Source organism: Trematomus bernacchii, unplaced genomic scaffold (genome assembly GCF_902827165.1).
Source record: "Trematomus bernacchii unplaced genomic scaffold, fTreBer1.1, whole genome shotgun sequence".
Taxonomy (NCBI): domain Eukaryota; kingdom Metazoa; phylum Chordata; class Actinopteri; order Perciformes; family Nototheniidae; genus Trematomus; species Trematomus bernacchii.
This window is the reverse complement of record NW_022987705.1, coordinates 4,576,453-4,597,132: the sequence shown is the minus strand read 5'-3', so window position 1 is coordinate 4,597,132 and position 20,680 is coordinate 4,576,453. Positions and strand designations below refer to the sequence as shown.

The window sequence follows — 20,680 nt, the reverse complement described above, 5'->3', positions numbered from 1 at the left end:
GCACACACCTCTGCATTTAAGCCATCTTAAGCCCCAGCCACACGAGGACGATAACGGTCGTATCCGCTACAGTTCACTATCAGATAGACGGTTCGGCCACACGAGGCCGACATGGAAACGCAGAAAACGATAACGGGTCCCAAGGTGGGTAGATCTGCAAACGAAACGCTCTGGGGGGGGCAAACGGCTCCGTGTTTACGCCTATACGATAATTTCCTGATAACGATGAAGCAATAGCCCCGCCTCTCCCCACCTCTCCTGCTCAGAGATCAGCTGCTGGGCTGTCGGAAGAGGGGGAGGAAAAGAGAGGCTCCGTTTTGTATTCTTATATTATTATATAGAGTCGTTATCAATTTGTTTTAAAGCTCAATAAATAACAAAGAAGACCTTTGACCGGCACTTTTCTAATTTTGTCCGGAAGATTTAAACTTTAACGGACATGTTGACCGGCGAAAAAAAATCTAACTGAAACTCTGCCGCACGGTCCCCTCGTTCCTTGGAAGAGGCGGAGAGGTGGGTGTTTGTCATCTGCTGGTGGACTAACCGGAGAGAATTACAGTGCTTGCCTCGACGGGGAGGGATTGCATTGAATTAAAGCAGCGGGAGCAAACGCTTGCCTCGGGGAGGGAGAAAAAGAGCCACAGCGGAGAATAAACAGAAGGGCAACCATGCGCGGGAAGTCTTCTTCGCTGCTTTTGTGGCAGACTACAGCGCCACTTACAGGCCCGGCATATGTACTACAGCGTCTCCAGCGCTTTTGAGCGGTCTTGTGTGAACGGACACGTTTCTGGTGCCTGTTGCGTGTGGACGGAAGACTTTTTTTTGATAACGATTGCGGTCCGTTTGCGTTATCGTCCTCGTGTGGCCGGGGCTTTAGTACTAGGGGCAGTGGGCAGCTATTGTTCAGCGCTCAATATACATCTTGAAAAACATTTGATTATCAACCTAATTGTTTTCATTACTGGTGTTTCATCTTTACAATGTCTTAAGACAGGCTGGAGTTAGTCAGGCATTGAATAATCTATAAGAATAACCTTGATTTATCAGTGGAGATAAATTCAAAAATAAATTGTTGTTTGGGGAAAGAGGGAGAATTAGCAAGTCAACTGAGGGTGGTGGAGTGTTAAACCTAATATGTATTTATAGCTATTAACATTTATTCTAAAACTTAAATTGTAATATATAAAATAACTGCTCTGTTGATCTCCTGCAGATAAGTCTCCGTGTGTCCTGGTGGCCGCAGCGAGCACCGACAGCGACTCTGAAGACGAGGCTCTGCAGAGCAACAACTCTCGCTACGACAACCATACCCCTCCCTGCACAGGTAACACACACACACACACACACACACACACACACACAGCCATATTACACTGTGCACGTTTGGATTAATCCAGTGCCAGGAATTTATTTGGTATCCCTAGAGGCAACGGCGACCTTTCTTCATGCAGACAAACTGATGATTTTTCAATTATTAATAAAAAGATTGATTGTAGCCTCCTTGACCCAAAAATACAACGCCATCACTTGTTTGGTATTAAATGAAACGGGTTAACACATTCAGAAGCACGCAGGACAGGTGTTAACATCAATGTATTGTTTCTTCCTCCTCCTTCCTCAGGGGAGCAGCTTCTGTGTGAGGACATGAGTCTTCCTGCTGACAGGTGATTCCCTCTGAAGCGTCTTCACCCTCACTGCCGGAGATCACACACTCTCTTCTGTCACACACATCTGTAGAAGTAGGAACTGCTTGTTGTGCATGATTGGAAAATGATTGCAACGATTCAGCTGCTTGGTATCCTAAATAAGATAGAAATAATGGCGGCCTGTGGTTGAGGTGGTGCTAACAGTCCAGGTGACCACATAATAGCCATGTTTTAAAGGGATGGTTTGGATGTTTTGAAGGGGGGCTACTCGCATCCAGTGTATTACTACAGTGTGTTCTGGTTTGTGCATCCCCATGTTTGGAATATCAGACAGGAGTATGTGCACGGAGGTAAAGCACTGCTGTGCACAGGAGGCTGCAGCAAAATGTACTTTTACTGATTAAATTCTATGCTTTATTAAGAACATTTCCATAGCTCAACATTGCTGACAGATCCCCTTCCTGACCCCAAAGGGTTATGTATGATCTTTTCAAAGCCACCAGACTCATCGACAAATACTGTGATTTTTAACTCCCAGAAGATCGAGCTAGTGATCTACTTCTGCCTCGTTTGTGTTTTTTGTTGTGAGTTTGGTTTTATAATGGGTTAATTCAGATTCACTGAAATCACACACAAATAAATATATGATGGTAGATCACCAACCTCCGCTTTCTGAAAGGTGACATTACTGTTTTTCTTCAATGCAGTCTGGTGGCTTTAAAGAGAGCATGCCATAAGTCCTCTGTGTTTCTTCAAACTGGGGAGAAGCCATTCACCGTCTATTCTTCAAAACATCCAAACTATCCTTTTAATAGTGTGTGAATACTAACTAACATTTCATATCTTTTGAAATTGAACTTTCACCGTATGTCTAAAGTCTTACATCTATTTCTTAACCTCTCCTTGCATTACTTTGTATCAATAGATATACCTACTTCCATTTCTTCATGGCCAGTTCAGTAAATACTTTGCAGGAAACATTTGTTTGAGCAACAACGTTTTATTTAGCAGAGATGAACACCTACAGGGCATTTAGTCACTTTAATTCACTTAAAGCAGCCCACCTCAGTGCATAACGGCGTTTGTAATTCAGGTCTACAGTATATTTGCAATATTCAGAGGAGAGAGTATCATCTGTAGCCTGTCAATAAGAGCTTAGTGTTTCATAACGGTTTGCTGTTTAAGTTCAGCCTGTCTGCACATCCGCTCCCTTCCTCCACCATCGTGTCTCTGCACTTCCCAGCATCGCTGCCAGAAACACTTTAATCACTGCTCAAATATTCACTTCACTGCAGCCCCCCCCCCCGAGGTACACTTTGTTTGGAGCTCTTTTCTGGTAATTTATGTAAATGTGTTCTGCGTTAATAACAGCAGTCTGTCTTATGTGACATTTGAAAAGGTTAAATGATCACTGAATCACAGAGATTATGAAACTACAGATGTCTGCGGGCTGCAAACTGTTCAACATGCAGCACATCTGAGTTAGTAACAACGTGCCAGCAGGTGTTTGAGCTTCTGCTCGGACTTCACTGACCTGCAACCTGAGCTACGCTTAATACACTGAAAATTCAGACATTTTTGTATTCATTTAAAGGAACGTATGACTTAAGTTTTGGAGAATGCTTGTTCCCTTCATGCTGAGAGTAGGACAAATAGATCAATACCGCTCTTTATGTTTGTACAGTACATAAATAAGCTGTCTCTGGTTAGCTTAGCTTAGCCTTAAGACTCTCTTTGAGATGCTCTGGAGTTTAGTCGCTGACGTCACAGCAGCTTTATTGCTGTCATAGCAGGAAAAGCACAGATGTGACATTTAACATTAACAAGAGCTGTGTTTTATTAAAGTGTCCCAACGAGCCAACATGAACAAAACCAGGACCCTTAAACATGAAGCAGCTATTATTCACTGGTGCTTTCCTTACTTCCTCATGTCCACATGTCTCCTGTGGAAAAGACTGCAAAAGTATTCTGATGAAAGGGTTGATTCGCCCAAGATGTCTGCCTCCGCACGAAATGTTTGACCCTTTATTGACCCAAATAATAGCAAATTACTTTATTGGTTGACATTTTCATACATCTCGTTATTATAGAAAAGTAAGACCGTGTTTACATTGGGGAAACTGGATTTCTTTTTAACTGCATATTTGCTTTAAGAAATGATTGGTTTTTCAAGATTGTTACAGCTTTACTGAATAGTCATCGCATCTGTTTGTGAAGATCTGAAAAGTTACATTAAAACAATTCCTAGGCAGCTTCATCTCTCCAGATGAATGTCCCTGTTACTGTGTTTCTCCCAATGAAAACTGGACAATGTTCTCTGGGTTATTCGGAGTATCAGCGACATTTCCTCCAGAAAAAGATGTTTCTGATTTCAAAAGTTGTTCTTCGTCCTGTCGGCACCACAAATGAAATTCATTTCCGCTTCATTGTGTGGGTGAAGAAGCAGAGATTCAGAGTGAAAACACTTTCATTTTAAGAGCAGTTGACTACAAAGGTTATACAAATCAGTGTAATTATGTAACGTGTGCTCGGCGCTGCACTGATGGCTCGCTGCTTCACTGGCTTCTCCTCATGGATTTATTATTTTTCACCTCAATACTCCCAACAAACACACGTCAAAGGCGGCTGCTGCTGCACGGGAGAAAACACACACACACACACACACACACACAGAGACACATCTTAATTTGAAGGTCTATTCATCTTTGGTTCAAAAGTAATGACATTAATAGTCATTAGTTTGCTTTGTAAATATCTTACAGTACATGCAGATGCAAAGCTTGCTGTACTTGTGCCTGAACGCGCATGGCTTTTTCTGCAGGGTTAAAGGAGGAGGAAGTTTGTGTCGAGTCGAACTGAAATCATTCCCCAGAGAGAATAAGTGTTAATATCTTCATCTCCTCTCCTCTTCATCATGTCCTTTTTTTTTACTGTTTCTTTACATGATGGAGGCGCTCACTGTTTATTAACAATTTCCCATTCCTGTGTCAAAAGCTGCTTTCTTTTGTTTGGATGTTCCCAGAATGCATTGTGCATTATTTAATGTGTACATTTCCTTATGGTGTAGTAAATAAATAAAATGTTTTACGAACCCCGGAAATGACCAAACTTTCATTTTGTGTGTGTGTATTTTTATTTTCAACATTTAATTTAAGTAGATTTACTGAGTACTTAATTATTGAGGTATTTGTATTTTACTTGAGAATTTCCAAAATCTTTATTTGCTTCATTTTCCAGACTCTGTTCTTCTACTCTACTCCATTTATTTTGAATTATTAGATCATGCATTGAATTATAATAGGTTAAACTACCCAGCGACATATATACTTATTAAAATCATACCTTTACTGGCCTTACGTTGAAGCGTTCACACATTAATGCATCATTATAAAAGATATGAGATTCTGAAATATGCCATCCTACATACTCTGCTTTTATTTTTGGTAGGTTTAAGGATATATATTTTTAATTTGTTTCGTTAAATACTTGTTAAGTCCTTATCGCGGACCCGCACATGACCAATGAGGGCACGAGATAAGTTTGTGCACAGATGGAAGGCTGACAGGCAGGTAGGCCATCCAGTTATTTTAGCGCGGCTCAGATGATTGGTCGTGCTTTTTACAGTACTACGGCTTCCACAGATGACATTTTTTTATGTATTTATTGTCAAAGCATTTAATGTATTCATTGCTATCGGGATGTTAAGAGCATTCCATGGAATATAACAAAGTGTTTCTGAAATAAATGACATACCCCACCTTTGAGTTAAAGTACAATATGTTCTTCTGAGAAATCTTGGAGAAGAATAATTTGCATGAAAGTGCATCACAACTGTTTAAGAAAGAAAAGGCATCAGTCGAAGACTTGTTCTAATCTTTATATACATGATATTTAGTCACCAGTTACAGTACACATAATTTAAATACTACAGGAACACATAATACAGGTACTCAACGTGTGTTTACATTTTTTTGTTTTTGTTTTTAACCTAACCTGCTTGTTGAAGAAGAGCCAATCATGGAGCTTGTCTTCAAACTGAGAGGACTAATCACAGCCCTCCATGATCTTATACACCCTCCCCTTTATTAACCACATTAGCATACATTTAAACAGAGTGCAAAGAAGTCTAAGCATTTTTTTTTTAAATGTACATTGTTGAAAATTACTCAAACATCCTGCCATCTTCTTCACATTCGTTTTTCCCACAGACATGTACGTTTTAAAATGTTTTAGCTCCAAATGACCCGGCCCTCTCTCAGGAAGTGTACAGTGACCATACTGCTGTTCTCTATGGAGGGAAAGATGAATGAGAAAAGGACTTCAGGAGCTTCAGGGATTCTGCTCGGTGACCTTTCCTTTCTTCAGCAGAAGACAAGCCCTCAGAGAGTCTTTTAATGCAACATCATTATTGCTTACAGAGAAAAGAAAAAGCTTTTTTTGCGTGTTCACAGACACACAGTACAGATTCATGGAGGGGCACTCTATAGTTGAGACAGTGATTATAGGAGAGCAGAGCTGAACTTCTGCTGGCTTTCATCATCGACGATTACAGACACTCTGAGAGGAAAGAGATTGTCTTCCTCTCTGATTTGAACCAAAAGGTGTCTCACCTGGTTTTATTACAGGTGGTAATACAAGTTTTTGCAAGGATTATTACTCAATTTCCCCCTCCTTGTGGTTGCAATCAACACATCCTTCATGTTGACGTTTAAGTCAATAGAAAACTATTTAAATCAGACTTGTAACACCAGATTCGTTTTTTTTCTCACTTGCCTCTCAGGGCCTCTGTAGGGAGGGAAACATCCGACTCAGAGGAACGTTTTAGTGCAAGCAAAGCGTGAGTGAGGGAGGAAGTGTGGGTTTCTCGAGCTTAGGTAGAGGAGTGATGTTTTTATTGCTCATACAGTGACAACTTCTGGCAGTTTGCGATATATTTTGAGTAACACTGTATAACTGATTTTGGTGAAGGTTTTGTGAATGAAACCCTTGAAATCCCGTCTGTGTTACGCTCCAGATCTCAGAGTTTGAACACTGAACATCTGCTGTGAAACTACTGCAGCGAATCACAGGAATCGAGAACTACTGCAGCTGCTCTGAGGTCGGACAATAGTGCTTCAATTATTCCCCACCATTTACAAAAAAACACATCTGTGATCTTAAAAAAAGTAATTTGTTGTTAGATCTTGTTATAATGACAAAACACCAAGTATCTTGCAAAATATCTTACTGTAAAAAGAAAACCTATTGTGTTGTAATTATAGAAATCATACAGAGCACCCAAAGCCCAAAAGATAATGGCTAAGCCGATCGGTCGGCCATCTTGGTACAGACTTATGTTTAAAAAACTATATTTTTCGTGTCCCCCAGAGAATGAATCCTGCGACGTCTGTGCTCACCTGTATTTTTCTCTAGCGCACTACAGTATAAGGATAACATTTTTGTTCTAGGTCAAATTTGTGAACTACAATTGGATCGAATTTGAATGTGTCATCTAGTGCCACCAGCAGGTCAAATTAACACTTGTCCAATACTTGGTTTTTGACCAAATACCAGCAAGTCTAATGACATTTCAGTTAGCATGCTAACGTGCTAAGCTTCTGTGCGTTGGCTAACGCATAACTTGTGGTGATGTTTCAGGACTTTAAGGTCTTAATAGCTTTTTTATCGGGTTTTTTCTGCAGCAATGGTGATGCGATGGTTTTCACCAAACCAGAATGACGTTTCTTTTGCAATATTGTTAATTTAGCTATTTTTGTGGGTATTACAGGAATAATAGAGTGTAAGTGAATGTTTTTAAGACTCCCCGAGAAAACGTTGTCATTCTAACAAGATCCATAGAGCAAAAAATGTCCCTGTTGCAGCTTTAGAGTTTTCTGCCCTGTGTGATCCATGTAAAATATCTAATGTTATCTAAAAGACTTGCAACACAGTGGTTATAACGTGAAACTCCATTTGACCTCAATCACCACCACAGCTCAAGTGTTACTCATCTCTAATCGACGCCAAGCTAATCAACTAACACCTGCTGAGCTGGGAAATAAAAAATCTAAAAAGTACTGATATAGTTTGATTGGCAAGATGCCTTTTAAAGGCTGTTACTGATAAAAACATGTTCAAATCCAAGCTGCAGATTGGAGAAACAGTATTTTAAGCCGATAATAACATCTTAAAGAACGTTCTCCCCAGTTTTTTATTTCCTGTCAGGGTAAGAAAGCAGGGTGTAACTGCAGCTAGGCCACAATAGTTCAACTAAAACTCTTCCAGTGAAAGTCAAACTGTTTTAAAACCTTTTGATATAGTTCAGTAGTTTTTGAAGGCAGCGGCAGTGTTTATAGACAGATGCCCCTCGATAACATCACACCTTCGTCTCCACCTCGGTGAAGCGAGGCTTGGGATCCAGATCCTTGTGGAGCATGGATTAAAACCACTGATTTACAAGACAGAATTATAATATGTACACTTCTTAAGAAACTTACAATAAGTACTCGTAATATATTATATATGACTGTGATATCCTTATTTTCCCCAGATCTTCTTTGTGTATCAACTAGCCTTTTGACAAACTGCAGTGATATTTCCCTAAAAGGGATCCAGTGGCTTTAGTTTGTGTAGAGTCCCGGCAGTACATTCCTCATATCTAAGATGCGAATCTTCGCCAATCGAAAAAAAAGACACCTCCTCAATTCGACACCAAGTCCTTGAGGTACATTCTGCTCCACTGATGCTCAGTCAATCCCCAGGATGGTTTACCAGTAAGACTGACCCTCGAACCAATACCTGGTGAATCACATTTTCGGATACCACCTTATGTGTGTGACTGTGCCAGGAAAGAGGATGCACAATTTACAGCACCTGGTCGTCACTCACGTCCTGGCGTTTGGAAATTCAACCAAAGAATGTGGGAATGACGATGTTAAGGAATGTTAGGGAATAATAAATGTGTCCAAAATGGCCGTTTGGTAAACCCCACTCGCAACGGGGCACGACACGCTGTCTAACTAAGGATTCTTCCAAATACTTGGTATAAAATTAGTTGCGAGTGTCTTTTTTTTGCCTTCCCCAGCCCCAAAAAACAAAAGACAAACAGCAAACGTTACCATCTCAGATTAAATAGTTTAGTGAACAGTCACTTGCTCCAAATAAACTTATAAGGAGGACACCAAAGCATTCTTTTTGGGTTTAGCTATGATTTCATAGTTTCAGACCAAGTTTGCAGTGCAGTTAGTTCATAATCATTAAGTATGATGACACAGTAATGCTATTGTGTGACGCAGATCAGTCTGTGTGCTAATATCATTTTACCCTGTTAATCAGTATTATTTGATGATTACATTTAGTTAATTATTACTATGCGTTAATATTGAGTAGGAGCACTAGCATATTTGCTGTTAGATACACAGTATGTACCAATGAATGTTGATGGGGAAACTGGCTTTCATGCTAGCCAGGTGTTATGAAACGTGTCATAAAGACTTGAGTTGGAAAATTGCTTAAATATCTGCCCCACTGTCAGCAGGGAAGAGGGGCTCTCCATTGTTGAATCTACATCAAACCAGAGAGAGATCCAGTTATAAATGTGCTGCAGGAGTCGGCCTAAATTGGTGAGGACCTCAACTTTATTTACTGATAAATAAACTCTGCTCTCTGAAGTGGATTATCTATTTCCTAAAATGACTACGATAAGATTTGAGCTAACAACGTCCTTGTAGCATAACAGTTTAGATGTTTTTGGTTTAATCCAATGTTTGTTATATTACTACAAAGCGTGCAAGTATTTTGACTGTTAAACAGCTCCTAAATATACATATATCCTACTAAAAGACAGAGGCTAAAGCTAAAGCTAGCTGTTCCCCCTTCCAGTCTTTATGCTAGGCTAAGCTAATTAGCTGCTAGCTGTAGCTTCGCTTTTAGCATAGGCTACAGCCATAACATAACTCTTGGGAAGAACGGTAAGTATTATATTACCCAACACTATTAAACTATTCCTTAAAAGGGGCACAGGGTCATGAAGGCCAAACTTGTACTTAACAGAAGCACATTAATAATAATAACTTAAATATATGTGTACAGGAAGCAGACTTTTGTTACACATTTGAAAGGCACGTGTTCTGCAGCTTTTATCTATCCTGACCCACAAATTTAAATAGCTCACACTTAATAAGCCTGCTGAAATAAGATATGGTCAATGGGTTTTGTTTAATTGTAAATACACTTTTTGCAACGTGGGCACCAACAACATGTATTAAATGCTTCTCCATTTATTATCTCCGGAGTATATCCCCATCTGGAATACTATACATTAAGCATGTATTCAGGTAAGCGACTGCTAATCTTTTTTAATCCTGTGTTAAGTGCTTTTATCTGTAGACAAATTGTGGCTGGATAATAGCTGGACCATTGTCTGTATGGGGACAAAAGAACAGGGAAAAAATGGTTCCAGCCTTCTCAAAAGCTACAAAATTAGAGTTGAATTTATGGTCCAGACGAACCATATATTAAACTCAAATTGTGTAGCTTTTCTCAACGTAGGCAACAGCTTTCTCAAAAGAAAGTGTTGGCACATCCTCCATTTACAGCTGTAAGTAAAGATGTTGTGATATACCGGCATTGATGTTGCCCATGATATTTAAAAATGTATAATAGTGATGATATGTTAATAATACACGTATGGTGATATTTTGTAAATAATAAAGCGCTTCTTAATTCACACTATCTATTAGTGTTATTGTTATTTAAGTATGCTTTTGAACAGCTATGTTTACTATGTAGCTTGTTTCCAAATCAGAGGTGAAAAAAGCACACGAAAACTGCAAAAGATGAATTTAGTCTTAGGGTTAAGGGAAATCTTAATGCTACAGCTAAAATAAATGACAAAAGAGAGTCTTTTTAACATTTAAAAGCCTCGATAATGCTGTTGTAGCTGAAAGTGAACAAATCTGTGCTGCCAGATCCAAAATCTTAAGGAATAACAGTTTAATGAGCACATCAATACTCAGGGGTTTGTAATAACATGTTCACCATCACATTTTGGTGCAATTTTCAGGTTTCAACATAGTTTTGGCCAGGTAGTGTGCATTCTTACTTTTCTCAAGCAAGTGATGAGATCAAATTTATATTTGGTCCTATAACTTTTTTTCTTTCTGTTAAAAACAGACCCTGCTTAAACCGCGAGCGACCAAGCATTACAATTCAACTTTAATGTGTTGAATGCAAGTGAGCATTGGAAAAGGATGCCGTTTTTTAGCATTAAGGAGCAGGGCTTGTGTTTAGTGGGCCAGCTTACATTGGGAAATATTAGAACAGAGAGCACCACTCCTCCGACAGAGATTCAGCAGGAGCAACAACTATCGACTATGAAAGAAAGACGTGTTGTTGAAGGCAGAGGTGGATGTGAGGGCGAGCTGAGGGGCCGATGAATAAATGAAGGAGATGGTTTGGGTCGCCTCTAAATGGAGGCATCATGGGGCAGGTGAAGCTCTGCAGCTCCAGGCCTGCTGATGGAGCGGCGCTGTGTGTGTGGCAGCAGCTGGCCGCAGGGTAGCAGCCCCAGCAGCTCCTTGGAGGCTCTGGGTCTCCTCCGACGACCGCCATACCCGGGCCCGTGGCTCCGCCTCGCTGCCTGGCCTAACACCATGGCAGTCTGGGGCCACAGGGGGTCTGTGAAGCTAGACATGCTGGGTGTCAGGAAGGGGAGACAGGACCTGCGCCTCAGTGGGCGTAGCTCTGGATACATGTGGGAGGTTGAGAAGAGGTCGAGGCCAAAGATGGAGCGCGGCTGCCTCGCGGCCCCCGTCAGCGAGATGCGGCCCTCCAGAGCCGGCCCCAGCAGGCAGAGGCTCGTTCTGTCTGTGAGCGAGTCCGTTCGGTCTTCGTATCCGAGGTCAGCGGGGGCCGAGCACTGCTGTAGGGGCCAGCCGCCGCGAGCCTTCCCCCCGTTGTCCGCATTGCTGCCTCCCTCTCCCCCGTCGCGCTCCCCCCCTCCAGCCTCATCATCCTCCTCCTCCACCTCCTCCTCCCCCACCACCACCCCCTCCTCCCTGCCCTCAGTGCCGCCGGGTGGGGGGCAGCGAGGGTCCCGTAGGAACACCACGATGACGGTGATGTTGTCGCTGGAGCCTGCGTCCCGGGCCGAGGCTACCAGCTTGTGGGCCACCATGGTGGTGTCTCCGCTGTTCTCCTCCAGATGGTCGCTCACCACTCGAACCGCCTCTTCAGAATTGACCGTGTCCCAGAAACCATCGCAGGCCAGAATCAGGTAGTCCTCTGTGCCGTCCATAGGGCAGGTGTCATGGTCTGCAACCCCGCTGATGTAAGGCTTGTGCTCGGAGTCGCCTGTCAACACATGTCGAAGGTTATTCTGCTAATACTGGCATTCAGGACAGAGAAAGTGAGAGTAGATTCTCTTGTTTCCGGAGACAAAAAAACGATTTACAAGGGACTAGTTTTAACTGGTGACATCTAGAAATGTGTAATAAAAAGGAGAGATCTTCTGCAACCTTATCCCGTGCAAAATCCTCAATGTCTGTAAATTAGTCATTTTAGTAATGAATAAAAATTCCACTGCAAATGATGGATGGATAATATTAGTCCCATGCCAATCAACATTGGGTCCAATTAATTTTTTGTTGTACTTATTCATAATGTAGTCTTAAATACACTAAATCAAAACATGAAGTGGATGTTACGACAGCCCTGACATCATATCTGTGGGATAATGTCAGTAATTAGAGCAAAATACTAATTTCTCTAATTTCTCAATTCAAAACATGAATGGAAAATGAAATGATATGTAAACATGTGTTTATCAATAGCTCACCTATTGCTCTGGATACAGACAGACTGCCGTTAACCCTCCATGTGCCAAACCAGATCACACAGCCTCCCAGAGCCTCGATCCTCAGCTTCTCATCCTGCACACGCACATCAAGTGGTTTAGTGGGGAGGACGATCACATGGTACCTATGTTGTTTTACCATAAGTTCATATTTCATTTATACGTTTTTGTTTTGAATGGCAGTTTATTTAAATCAGGGGTGTCAAACCCAAGGACTTCATTTTATGTGGCCTGTAAGAGCTCTGAAAGAATATAATATGTTTATTATACGGTTACATGCCACTTTACAGAAGCACTTGCCCATAAACTACATGTCCCAGAATGCATCTCATTGTGTGACATGCGCACTGCAGAGACTTGCAATTATTTGCCATGAGTTGAGTTTGACACCCCTGATTTAAATGAATGATCTAATCCTTTTAGCTATTTTGTTCTCATCTAAACCTTGCCTGTATGATGCTAAAGTGGAACCCGGTGTGTTACCTCTCGGTCTGGTTTGTGTGGCTTCATCAGCTCCACCGCCTCCCCTTTCCTGACCAGCATCACCTGGGAGTCTCCGAGCCAGGCCACGTACATCGTGCGGCCCCGAAGGAACGTCACCACGCCCGTCGTGCCACAACGCAGGTGCTGCGAACACACACACACACACACACACACATACACACACACACACACACACACACACACACACACACACACACACACACACACACACACACACACACACACACACACACACACACACACACACACACACAACACACACACACACACAACACACACACACACACACACACACACACACACACACACACACACACACACACACACACAGTATTTAATGTGCACACCAAGCAGCAGCTGCAACACCAGTTCTTGTTACCCCACAAGTTTTCAAATGAAGAGATTATGATTTCTCTCTACCCAACTGTTTATGCAAGTACAGCGGAATTACTTAGTGACTGTAAAACAATTAATTTACTACAACTTTCATAATCATTAAAGCCATTTTGTTTGAAACACCTAAAAATGTAGTAAAGAAGTACGAGCATCAGCAGTAATAGTGGTAGCAGGTTCACTCATAATCATAACGTGCAATTACGTATCTGCCACTACGTTTTATGCACTACTAAATACTGTTAATATTTACATTAATGAAGTGACCGTCTATGTTTCCTGTAGATATTGGATTGCTCTTTGTACTGCACTGTTAGTGTACAGTTTTATTATTATTATTATACTGCTGTGTTTATTGTATTTTTGTAACTCTGGCACAACAATTTCCTTCGGGATAGATATAGTCCTATCTTATCTTATAATAGTAGAATAGTTTACACTTTGTGGCTTTGTTGTTTGCAGGTGCGGTTACCTCTCGTCGGGCCTTCTTCATAAATGCCAGGTCGGTGACTCTGAAGGCTTTGCAGAGCGCCTCCATCGGGTCCTGTCTGAAGCATTCCTGCTGGAACAGGTTGACGTGGAGGTGGTTGGCAGCGTAGATCGCAGCGTCGACACCGCCGTGACCGTCAAACACGGCAAAGTAAGCCTGCTCCTCCTGATCCTGAGAGACAAAAACGGTAGATTATTAGCAAATGTATTCAATAACACAAAATCACATAGAGACTTCAGGTCTTAAAGGAGTACATATCAATAATCAAAGGTTTGTTTTAGTGGTTTAAACTGCAATGCATACTGTATCATCCTCTTTAAGGTATGCTTTCATTTAGAAAATCCCTATCTGTGTCACCATTTCCACCCAAGCACACTTCCTTCATAAAGAAACCAGTATTTCAATTGTGGATCATATTTGAGTTGCTTGATACATAACACATTGTGTTTAAATGGGTGTCTTGTGCAGGCCACTCAATTGAATCAGTATCCTATTGTGGTAGACTTTGTGAGATAAAGACATATCTTATTGTTCTCCAAAGAAATGATATAATTTTGTTTTGTGATGAAACTTTTTTTTATTTAATCCCATCTTATTTTTCTGACGACTTTTTACTTTGACTTCTTACATTTTGAACACAAATACTTGTACTTTCTACTTCTTACATTTTCCAAACAGGCTGGTTACTTTAGTTTGAATGTGTGTTTGGTGGCGTGATCATTATTATTTAGAGTCATTGCGTGCCTATTGATTTGATCACGATCCGTGTATCCATCATTTCCTGGTCTTCTCTAAAGAAGAGGGACCAATGAAAACGTTGTCATGTTGCCGTTGTTCAGCATGGAAACATTCATTAGCTAACAATGACATTATTGTTCTATTAATATAAAGGGAGGTCAGGTACTCTTTAAAACAGCTGCTAGTTATGGGTACTTTTTACTTAAGTACGTTTCAAAGCCCTCTTTACTTTTACTTGAGTAAAGAAGTATAGTCAGTACTTCTACTTTTACCAGAGTATTTTCAAACACGAGTATCTGTACTTCTACTTGAGTAAAGGATGCGTGTACTTTTGCCATCTCGGGTCGTACCTGAACATTGAAGAGCGAGTTGAAGTCGGGGATGATGACGTGTTTGTCCTCCATCTTGCGCCTCATGTTCTTGATGGCGTGGATGGACGTCTCGTAGTACGGCTGCGGGCGGCGGCGGTACGGCAGGTCCTTCATCCAGAGGCAGCACACCTCGAAGAGCTGGTTGAACACCAGCCAGGCCAACTTCACCGACTCCATTTCTAACACACAACACACACACACACACACACACACACACACACACACACACACACACACACACACACACACACACACACACACACACACACACACACACACACACACACACACACACACACACACACACACACACACACACACACGTCACAATCAGTCAAACAGCTTCTTTGTTAGGGACCGATTAGTTAAAGCAATTTGTAGCTAAAAAATGAAACAAAAAACATCATAAAAACTTCCCCAACCTCTCTTCTTGAAGTTTAATCTATTTCTCTTTGTGATTTTCTGAGGGCTGCAAATAATGATTATTTACGCTATTAGTTAGTCTGACAATTACTTGTTTTAATAAATGATTAGTAGTTGGTGTGTGAAATGTTACAAGAAGAGCCCTAGGTGACGTGTTTGTCTGACCTACTTTAATTGATAAATGTAGTTCACATAACACCCTTATCTTTTATTCAACTTTAAAATATGGCAAGGTAAAAGTATATGAATAACAATGTTATTAACTTCTATAAAGCGTGACCCCTATGTTACTGAAAATAAATAAAGAACACACAGTAAGATCCTTTTTGACAGATTGTACGTTTAACTAAAAGGATTTAACTTGGTCTGCTGTGTCAAGAATCACATTTTGAAAAGTCCCCGTCCTCTGGGAGGGTCACGCCCCGCAGGGACCTGTTTTACTTTTTCTCAGAAGCTGTCATTGAGAAATTAGTGGAGCAGGACGAGGAACCAGGGCTCCATCTCCCTGATAACAAAGACTGGGGCTGTGTTTGTTTGACCTACTAATGTTAGCTGCAGGTGGAATAATAATCTCTCCAGTCATTTGCCAGCGTTCTCTCTCTCTCTCACGCTGCTCCACCAAAAAATGGACCGGCCTACACTGTGTCCCATTTCCTCCGTCCACCCCTCCAGCTTCTAAAACTACATGCACTTACAAAAAACAGCGCCTTCCCCATCTCCTGCTCCAAAATAAAGATGTTGCGTCTGGCAGCAGGATTTACCCATAACACCTTGCAAACAGCTACAGAGTGCAGTGAAGCGACTTCAAACAGGCAGTGATCATCTGTTATGCAACACCAGAAGTATTACTTTTGAAAAAACACACACAGCGAGGTGAAGAACGACAAAATTGAACACTTTTCATAACTTTTCTAACGTGTGACATTTGTTTTTGGGCTATCAGCACTCTGATAAAGGCAAGATCAATAAAGAACGGTGTACTGGAGATGAGGCGTTTTCATAAAAAGACCAATAAAAGTGTCTCTAGACAAATTATTTTCACACTTTTATTCAATAATGTTTAATTATAATCTCTTAATCTCTGCGTTTGAGCTATTTAAACAGCAAGGACGTTTTTTTTTTATGTCAACACGCGTGCGTGCGTGCGTGTGAGAGACAGGGACTCCCCTGCTGGATGTGATTAGGAAACCAAAGAGAGAAGAGGCGAGGGAAAACAGAGGCTGTCAATGATATCCATCTTCATGTAAACAGCTGGGTGTGTGTGTGTGTGTGCTCACGTGTTACAGGGTCCTGTCCCTCCTCGGGGGTCTTGTTGAGGTGGTGTATGGAGAGGTCGCTCTGCATCAGGCTGTCGGCCGTGGCTCGGGCGAGAGCTGCAGCCAGAGAGCAGGGGCAGTTACTGAGGAGAGAGAGGACAGATAGAGAGGGTCAGTACAAAACATGTTAAAGGTCACATATTGTGCAAAATTCACTTTTTCATCAACATGTGTCCCCTCTGTGAAAAGAGATTCTGAAAGTTTCAGGAACAAAGATTCTCTCTCTTTTTCTCCTGATCCATTTATATAAAAACCTGTCTGAAAATGAGCTGATCAGATTTTGGCCACTTTATGATGTCATAACGATCTTTTGGCTTGTGTAACCATTAGCCAATCAGCAACCAAGGTAACCCCCCCCCCCCCCTTATCACCTGAATCTCCTCTAGAGCACCATTGTGTTCTTTGTAACCAAATATCTCTCAGAGGGGCGTGGGGAGGGGCTCCTTATTTTCATCTAAAGTAACAGACAGAGAATCAGCACTTTTGAAACAGGGCTGAAACAGAGGGGATTATGGGATACTGCAATGATCTGTTTGGTGTTTCAGCCAATCAGAGACAGGTTCTGGATATATCTGAGACCTTTAATATATTGATGAAAAACAGTATAATAGGAGACCTTTAAGAGATCAACAACACCTCGTTTGTTTGACTGCATAACGACATGGTTTGCTGTCGTTAAATCTATAACAGAAGAACGTCTTACTAACTAATATACGGCCAAAACACGGATAAGGCAGATATCATTTAAGTTGGGGATGATGACGCCTTTAGGCAATATGTTTTTTAATGCAATCATTTATGATGACTTTGAAACATCTGTCCAGGGACGACAGCCTCTTGGCTCACTTTGTCAAATTAACAGCATTTTTATTAATGTGTACTGCCCACGTTGAATGACAAACAATAAACGAATAAACAAATGTATTACTTAAATCAATTAGTTAACAGATATAAGAAATTACAGTACAGAAATATTAATGATATATGAAGTATTTTACAAACTGTCAGCGTTATGTAGTGTTTCATAATAAGGTATACATTACTTTACAAGCATATAGCACTTATCATGAGGAAGAGGAAGAGGAGGAGGAGGAGGAGGAAGAGGAGGAGGAGGAGGAGGAAGAGGAGGAGGAGGAAGAGGAGGAGGAAAGATAGCGAGTCGTTTGAAGGACTCGAGGTTTGCTGTTAGATAACTAGGTCATCTCTAGATGTAGGTAACCATGGTAACCAACTTCAGGATGCTGCCCCTTTAAGTTACATTAAGTTGAAAATAAACCTGAAGTGACGTCGACAGCTTTATGGTTAATGAGCGAGGGTCAAAGCTGTTCTTCAACGCGGTTTGATCATTCAAATAGAAATAGGTATGCATTGTTGTCCTGGACACAAATCTGATCAATCTGATCAATCTGATCAATCTGCTGCCAGTCAGACTTACTTTCTGATAAAAGCACACACAACCTAAAGCAGGAGGAATGAAGAGATTTGATTCAGTGCCTTTTTTGGATCGTTTATGAAACAGTCGAATGAAAACAGGGCTCAGGTCAGGTGAGCAGGTCGTAACCAATCAGGAGAGAGAACTGACCTCTTAATACATTAATCTGTGAGGTCTTGATTTCAGTGATTGTTCTAGACTCATTTTACTGGGGGGGGGGGGGCTGCGATGGGGACAATAATGTAATGAGAGGGACCCATTTAATGCAGGAAGGAGGCTGTTTGAACAGGTTTGGTTTAAAGTCATAGCGCATTAAATAACATTATTGGTGTTTGATATAGAAACAGACTTTGTAATAAGATTATGTAGTGTAGTAGCACACGTCATATTCTTTCAGATTTCTTTCAGATTTCTGTACTTTGTTATCCCTGTATCATCTGTATACTGACCTGTGTTTATTTACATGCCTATTCATTTGATTGTACACTGTATCTGCCACCTAGACTGACCGTGTTATGTATGTGTAATGTTCGTTATATTTGATATATAAAAATATTTATATAAAATATTGTTACATTTTTTTAGAAACAGACTTTGTGTCGATTACTTTAACATTTTTATTTATTTTAGTTAGTTTGGCCGAAGATACAGAACATTAAAATACATTTTCGGGAAATAAATACATTATTAATGCAAAATAAACTTTGTTGTTATCTTATTTCTTAATATTTGTTTTAGTAACTTGGCCCCCCTCCCCCAGAACCGCCCATGCTTGATTGGTTAATTGGGACAACAGGTGGGAGATTCTGGGTGTTTCTCAATGTCGAGGACGCTTCCTTAAATGGAGCGCGATTTCCGCCAAAGATTTGGGAAATTGGTCCGTGCGCAAAGCATTGTGGGGATTTTAAGACCGCGGAGGATACACATGTGCAGCCTCGGAATTTCTCGCAACGAAGGACGCCGGGCTCGGTAGAATTCCAAGGATCCTGGGCATTGTAACAGTCCTTCGGCGGCACTCGATGACGTAGCATCCTTGAAATAGTGGCTCTGGAGCATCCTTCCTTGATATTGAGAAACACCCAACATTTTCAGAAAGTACTTCCCGTTTCTAATAAACTAAACTAAGTGGGTTATAACCTCGAGTAAGTCCACAGCCAAGAGCTTGGCTTAATGCTAAACGCTAACGCTGTACTGGATGTATTAATAAAAAATCTCCATTACAATATAAAATACATTGGATAAAATCCTAAATTCAAAAAATGTTATCACCTTACTGCATCTCGAGATGTACCCACACAACGCTACACTAGCTTCTTGGACTTTTTATTAAATACGATTTTAATTGATTTAACCGTAACCCATGCTGGTTGGTTTAATTAAAAGTGTGGCAGCTGAATCCTCACACATGTAATACTAAGCTGGATGGCGTGATGTTGCACACGCTAGATAGATAGTCATTGCGGTGCTTTTAATTTACGCAAATGAATGAACTGGGGTCGGCTTAGTGTAACGCAGGGACTTATTCTTCAATTAAATGATGTGTATTAAGTGTTTAACGGCCTCTGTGTAATATTACATGGTGTAATTAATTAAAACTGCTCCAACATTTAATGAATTCAGCTCTGCTCATTAGTGACTGAGACATATAAGGGCATATGTTTATCACAGGGTATATGCAGGAGTCCTGAAGTCAAATGTAATACCCTATAAGACCTTTTTTAAGACCCTTTCCATACATTTTAAGACCTCATCGCCACTTGGAGTTTTAACCGGTTACCTTGGCGACACACTTTACCTCCCATTGACTATATACGGTATTGATTGTCCTTCCTCCTTATCTTCCAACCATTTGGACGCAAACTTGCATTTCCCCATAACGATGTTGTTTAACAACCGGCGTAAACGGAGCTTCGCGCGCTATCAAGCAGTGAGCGTGCGATGTCCTGTTCAGAGGACGTCAAATCCAACGGGATGCCATAAATAAACTACACAGAATCACACTACACACCTACGCAATGATTACATTCAGGCAGACTGTAGAATACAACCTCTTTGGACAATTTATATACTTATTGAAAACAAGCTACAAAATGTAATACCTTGGAAAATGCCGTTTAATACTTTTTAATAGCCTTAATTTTCGCTAAATTGATTGAACAACTTTTAATACTTTTTAAGACCCCGCGGACATCCTGTATCAGTATTTTAGAAAAAGTTGTTCACTTTTAACTGAATTTCTCGGGTTATCAGACCTCTCTCAGGTCATCTGTTAGACATGCAAATGTGTTGAAACTGTAGCAGGAAGAAAAAACAAAGCGTGTCTTTCTTGCATAAATGCTCTCTGTGCTTCCTTTGAAAAGCCGCCATAGAAAACAGAGGAAGTACAACAGCACACAGAGTAATGAGTAATAAAACATGGTCCAAAAAGAGATCAAAAATCCTGCATTAAAACACATTTACTCCACTATTTAATTACTGAACTGGCTTTTATGGGAGGCGTGTGGCGCAGTGCATTAGTGCGTTGGTGTTCGGA

General features: G+C 41.0%; 2 protein-coding genes across 6 annotated transcripts in view; one reads left to right on the top strand and one right to left on the bottom strand.

Moving 5' to 3' along the window:
* Positions 1 to 4,760, top strand: part of trim37 (tripartite motif containing 37) — a 28,711-nt gene extending 23,951 nt beyond the window's left edge. For all 5 annotated transcript variants that reach the window (XM_034140546.1, XM_034140543.1, XM_034140545.1 and 2 more), the window contains 2 exons: positions 1,214 to 1,324; positions 1,622 to 4,760. In XM_034140546.1, coding sequence (XP_033996437.1) covers positions 1,214 to 1,324; positions 1,622 to 1,668 — 158 coding nt within the window. In that variant the 3' untranslated portion in view covers positions 1,669 to 4,760. The remainder of the gene's footprint in view (positions 1 to 1,213; positions 1,325 to 1,621) is intronic.
* Positions 4,761 to 5,509: 749 nt separating this feature from the next.
* ppm1e (protein phosphatase, Mg2+/Mn2+ dependent, 1E) overlaps positions 5,510 to 20,680 on the bottom strand; it is a 44,328-nt gene continuing 29,157 nt past the window's right edge. The window contains exons 3-8 of the mRNA XM_034140549.1: positions 16,677 to 16,798; positions 14,956 to 15,155; positions 13,850 to 14,038; positions 12,964 to 13,107; positions 12,463 to 12,556; positions 5,510 to 11,978 (exon numbers count right to left, since the gene is read on the bottom strand). Coding sequence (XP_033996440.1) covers positions 11,092 to 11,978; positions 12,463 to 12,556; positions 12,964 to 13,107; positions 13,850 to 14,038; positions 14,956 to 15,155; positions 16,677 to 16,798 — 1,636 coding nt within the window. The 3' untranslated portion in view covers positions 5,510 to 11,091. The remainder of the gene's footprint in view (positions 11,979 to 12,462; positions 12,557 to 12,963; positions 13,108 to 13,849; positions 14,039 to 14,955; positions 15,156 to 16,676; positions 16,799 to 20,680) is intronic.